Below are 5,432 nucleotides of genomic sequence, written 5' to 3' on the forward strand. Positions count from 1 at the left end.
AGTGCCATCCCCACTGGTTATCTGTCCATTATTTGTCTCTCTGTCAGGCAATAGGTATCTCAAGCAAGCATATTCTGGTCGCAGTGCTCCCTGGTCTGCCCACATCTGCTGAGCTTTTCATTTTACCCTATCAAGATACCACAGGAGAAAACAAAAGAAGAACAGCAGACCTGGAGCAGGTATTGTGTCCATTACTTGGATAAGTGTATGTTTATCCATTTGTGTATATATACATATATATATGTGTAAAGATTTATATATATATGTATATATGAGATTTCCAAGAAAGGTTAAAAAAAGTAAGTGTAGTACAAATACATCTAATTCACTGGGGTCTAAACATCTAAACAACGGCTGTGGTACATGCTACATCCTCTTTGGGATGTGGGGCAATTTTTTGAGGGGGAAGGGGGTTGGTGTTGAGATTTTTTTTTTTTTTTCTCTCAAATACTGGAAACAGGCTTTGGAGATGTATTTCGGAGTTGACGCTTCCATTTGGGTTCCCTCTGTAATGTAAATTGGCATTGTATGATGTCATATCTCACCCTTCCTGGAAGTAGAAAGAAAGCAGGAAGGATTTAGGGCATGGTTCCTGCCAACATGAACTGGAATACCCTTCTAAGGCAAAGTTTATAAGACTATCAAGAGTTTAGAAAGCGCTGGAGGACAGACCTGGGTGCTAGACCTGGGCATATCAGAACTTCATTACTTTAAGGCACAGGGATGGATCTGGATTATCCACCTGCCCTTTTCATGATGCTCAGCTCAGCCACTGTGGGTTGTTTTCTCTATTCAAGCCTGAAGCAGGTTATGGCAACTAGAGGACCGGATGTCCCTGCAGACCCAATAGTTCCTGCCCACCAGGTGGGCCTAGCATGATTGTGACTACAAAACAAAACACTCTGCTAGGCAAATATCCTGAAATATTTCTCAGCTTATTACCGCAGATTTCAGGGGCAAACGTAACTAGCCCTGAGTGAGGCACCGCTGTGCCTCTGCCTCTCCATACAGCACATCTGTGGCTCAAGCAGGCATAACCTGTGTTGGTATGTGCTGTGTGAGCATTGAGGTAGAGGGCGTCATCAGCTCACAAATAGCAGCCTCAGTGCTGTGGTGAAATCCTGAGCATTACTGGATGCCTGCTACTCCTCTGGATGGCACAAGCATTTCTCTTTGGATTCGTCTCTCATTTTGTGAATGGGTGAAGTCTTCCCATCAGTGCATGTATGAACAGTGTCTTGTCATTCTTGTATTCTTGTCCTCTAGCAGCCTTTTCATCTTCCTGACCTGTTACTGGCCGTGGCAATTGTCTTTTGCAGTGGTCTAAAGCCTTGTTAGATTAGCTGTAGGCCTCAAACCACTAGGTCACCAATATTCTTAAGCTTTCCCTTGTTCAGCATCCTTAGCTGTCATCTTTTTTGACAAATGACTTTCCTCTGCAATTTTCTTCACCCATGTAATAAACAAAAAAGGTGGAGATTTACTGCTCTGCAAAACCTTTCCTACCTTTTCTCCTTCACCCCCCTTCTTCTTTCCATCATCACAAACTGGCAAGGAAACCAGTCCATAAACTTCCAAATTTACATTTGACCCAGCTCCCCTCTGGCACCCAGCAACTTTTTGTATTTTGCGAGTTACTCCCTCTCTTTGTCCCTCGCTGTAAAAACGAAGTCTCTGGCTGTGGAGGAAGGAAGCCCTCATGAGAACATGAGCCCTTTTATGGAAAGGAGAAATGTCATTTTCAGTGGGACTCTAGCAACTTCTCTGGCCTCTTGCAGGGTGCAAATTGTTACTTTTGACAACAGAGAAACTATTTGCAATTTGCAGCCAGCTGTTTCTTGTGGAGAAGTCGCTCCCCTGCCCCGTCACAATGTTTTTCTTACTAATCTGTGGATGCTACATTCCCCTTCCTTGTTACTCCAGTGGAAAAGACATTGCTTTCAGTGAGAAATGCCTAAGGAATGCCCCAAAACGTATCTCTGCCCTCAGCTCTGAAGCATATTTTGATACTGTTCCTGTTTTGCCATCCATTTGGCCTATGATCCTTCACTTATCCCTTTCCCAAAGTGTTTCAGAGCCCATTCAACATCTCCCTATGCCTGAAGTCACTGGGATGAATACTGGGAGCAGATGTTTTTGATGATGACAGCTTAAATTGCTTCTTAGGTACTTTATGATGTATATAGTGTTCTTTTCTGGTAGGAATGGAAATCTGGTTTGTGTTCATGAGCTAGCACCAAGCTATGCAAAGGCACGGATGTGAGTCTGTGTGTTTGCAGGTGCACGCCGTAAGGAGTTGTAGTTCTGGGTGATCTCTTTTAACTTGGAAGAGGAACTTCGAAGTATACAGGAACAAAACAGAAATAGTTTACACAAACACAGCAATTGAATAAGGCTTCTTAAGGAAGTATTTAATTACATAGGTTGCTTTTTTATGGTGTCACATCACACATGGCATCTACTCTCCGAATCTGAGACTCGTGGTGGGTGAGCCTGTCTAGAGACATGGTGACAAATAGTTTTTATCCCTGGAACACTTGCAGTCAGAATAGATCAGGTGCAAAAGAGTTACAGAAATTAACATTTCTATTCTGACAAAGCCCTTGTTTCAGTACCCAAGGGAGGAAAAACCTAACTCATTCTCAAAATCAGAAGTTGCTGAAACTGAGTGAAATACCACAGAAGGGCACGAAACTGTTTCTACCCCCATGAAACTCCTGAAGTTGCTGCAGACTGTGTCTGTGAGGTTTTTGGGCAGCTTGCATAACTGAGCTGTGTTTCATCACCTGAGTTAGACCATTACTGTGCCATGGGTAACAATGAAGTGTGTATGTGGTTTCATGGACTTTCACATTTACCAGTGAATCTGATACGTATCTAATGATCATGGGGAGCTTAATTTCTTGCTCTTTCCCCATGGGGTTCAGTAGTTTCCCTATAAGACAGATTAATCTGGTCTGTTCTTATCTGGCATAGCTTTGGGACTCTCCAGCCCCTCTGTGGTCTCTAGGTACATTATTCCCATTGACTCCAGAAACAATATCCCTTGAAAATCTAGGTCTTATTTTCCTATTTGTCAAAGTCTATATACTACTCTGTGCCACTCATTTTATGAGTCTAAACACAACAAGCTGCGAATTGTTAGGTACAGTACTAGTGGGACTGTGAAAGTTGTCCTAGGACCTGCATCACACTTGACAAATTTACATTTTTGGGCAGTTTTCCATTAAAGTGGTGCATTTGTGTCTCGAGGTCTTGTTGAGCCTGTAGTGAGATGGTAGATGTCATTTTCTCCTCGAGCTGATGTACCACTCTCATTGAAGTGCCCCTAATTATTTCTTTTTGTGTACACACAGTACCATTTATTGTCATATCTGTCTGCAGATTACATTTAGAAATGTGAAGTCTGCATTCCTGATATTTCCCATGGGAGACTGAAGTACCTTTTAAAAATTTTAACTGGTCTTATCAGCTGATAAAAACTGCTCTGTATGTGGCTGGGGAAGGTATCTCAGTGTGAAGCATGGGACAATTCTGCTTAATACATAAATATAGAATCTCTGAAAACCCCAGATTGCTTGATCCACTCCATTTTCTATAGTCAATGTAAACTTATTCTTCACAGCTTCGTAAGAATCAAAAGGTCTTTCATCCTGCAGAATCCCAAAACACTTTGCATATTCAGAAAATCTTGTCTTTATGACCAGAATATTGTGAGCTTGTGTTTTTGTTTTGTTTTGTTTTTCCTATAATTAGGTCACTTGGTTCCCTTGCTTCATTTCAGGGTAACTGAGGACAGACTAACCTGCTTAAAAATACAACAATAATTGGCAATTGTAAATCACTGCTTTTTGATTTACAGATTTTCACTGCAACACCACTAAAATATCCCAAATCTTGCAAAAATAACCACCTAGAATTGCCATAGGCCACTTGGGCTGACATGCAGTTCTTACGTCATCTACATGGCCAGACTTAGTGAATGCAATGATTCCAAAATTCAGATCTGCACTCAATTCTTTCCCTTCAGTGAAGGGCAAACCTCTAATTGGTAGCATTTCAAGTAATTTTTGAGTAATTTTTAGCACTAATCCAATTCAAAATGAATGTGCAGTAGGAAGATATTCTGCTTACAATTCAGTAGAGGGCAGTGATACAAATACATGGGTACAATTACTCAGTTTATTCCAGTATTTGGTTTTACACTACTGGAAAATTCTGAAGGGTTATATTTATGCATTTCACAAACGATCTTCTCTCCGCATTGTTCGCTAGAGGAAGCTTTTTGTCAAACAGCAAATGTGTCTCCTGTTAGTCAGACGAGATGTAAGCAGAAGATACATGAGAAATCTAAAATGATCTTTTCATCAAGTAAAGGTTTCAGAGACTTCATGCATTTCCCTTTAGTTGTAGGAGCAACTAGTTAATGACATCTGATGCCATTAATCTTTTCTCTGAAAAGAGCTATCAGCAATGTAGCAAGCACGATGGAGCCTTTGGCAAATGGCAGCACCAGCTGGTTGGTAGCCAACTGTGCTCAACATGTTGCAGCTGTGGCCAGTATCAGCATCCAGCAAAAGAGATGGGAAAAGACATGGATGACTGGGTATCAGGTGAGCAGGATGAACTGAGGAGATGAAATACCACTGGCGAATTTAACACTATGGCATTAAGGAAGCCTGTATGTATATGTCTTAGGTTTCTTTCCTTAAAGCAGATTTAGTTTTACTTCTGCTTCACCGTAGACTCTTTTTTTCCACTTTTTTTTCACCCATCTTTCTAAACTTTAGTGTTTTAGCATATTTACTTTCACTACTTTTCCTTCCTCTGATGTATTTCAGATGTGCCAGTCACGAAAATATTTTAACAAGATCATGACAGTGAATACTTGCAAATCTTACAGAAAATGATGTCAATCAGTCCTGGAAAATGAATTCCAGGAAGAGGGGTAAATCATCTAGTGTTTACTGCAAGAGATTTTTTTTAGCAACTATACCATTGTATGCAGACCAAGACTTCCACTGCATGCTTATTAAGTAGTAATGGCAGGTGGGGAGAGAATGGAATAATTTGCACCAGAAGCCCTTGCACCAAGGGCTTTTTTTCTTAGCCTGCTATTCTTGATGAGCTGCATATGTGCTGTAGAAGAAGCCATCTATATATCTTGTCTCAATGCCTTTAACTCCTGCTGTGTGACTATCAGCCCTCTCACTTTCTCATCTTTTGCTCAGTGTACAGAGCAGCCCTTGATTCTCAAGACTCCTCATCACCTTTGTACATCTGAAGTGGATCCTGGCTTTTATCTCCAGATTCTCTATGGTCACTTCTTGTCCCAGAGTAATTACAGACATGTCCTCCAACTTGTGCTATCACAGTATCTCTGGATACTAATAGCAGCTTGAATGTAGCATCTTTCATTAAAAGATGTTGAA

At 41.0% G+C, this 5,432-nt stretch overlaps 1 protein-coding gene across 1 annotated transcript in view; it reads left to right on the forward strand.

Moving 5' to 3' along the window:
- Nucleotides 1-5,432, forward strand: part of LOC104271508 (VPS10 domain-containing receptor SorCS1-like) — a gene marked incomplete at both ends in the record, with an annotated part of 191,861 nt that overhangs the window by 180,842 nt on the left and 5,587 nt on the right. The window contains 1 exon segment of the mRNA XM_009866192.1: nucleotides 48-179. Within this exon segment, the coding sequence (XP_009864494.1) occupies nucleotides 48-179 (132 nt within the window).

This window comes from Apaloderma vittatum, unplaced genomic scaffold (assembly GCF_000703405.1).
Source record: "Apaloderma vittatum isolate BGI_N311 unplaced genomic scaffold, ASM70340v1 scaffold5083, whole genome shotgun sequence".
Lineage (NCBI taxonomy): Eukaryota > Metazoa > Chordata > Aves > Trogoniformes > Trogonidae > Apaloderma > Apaloderma vittatum.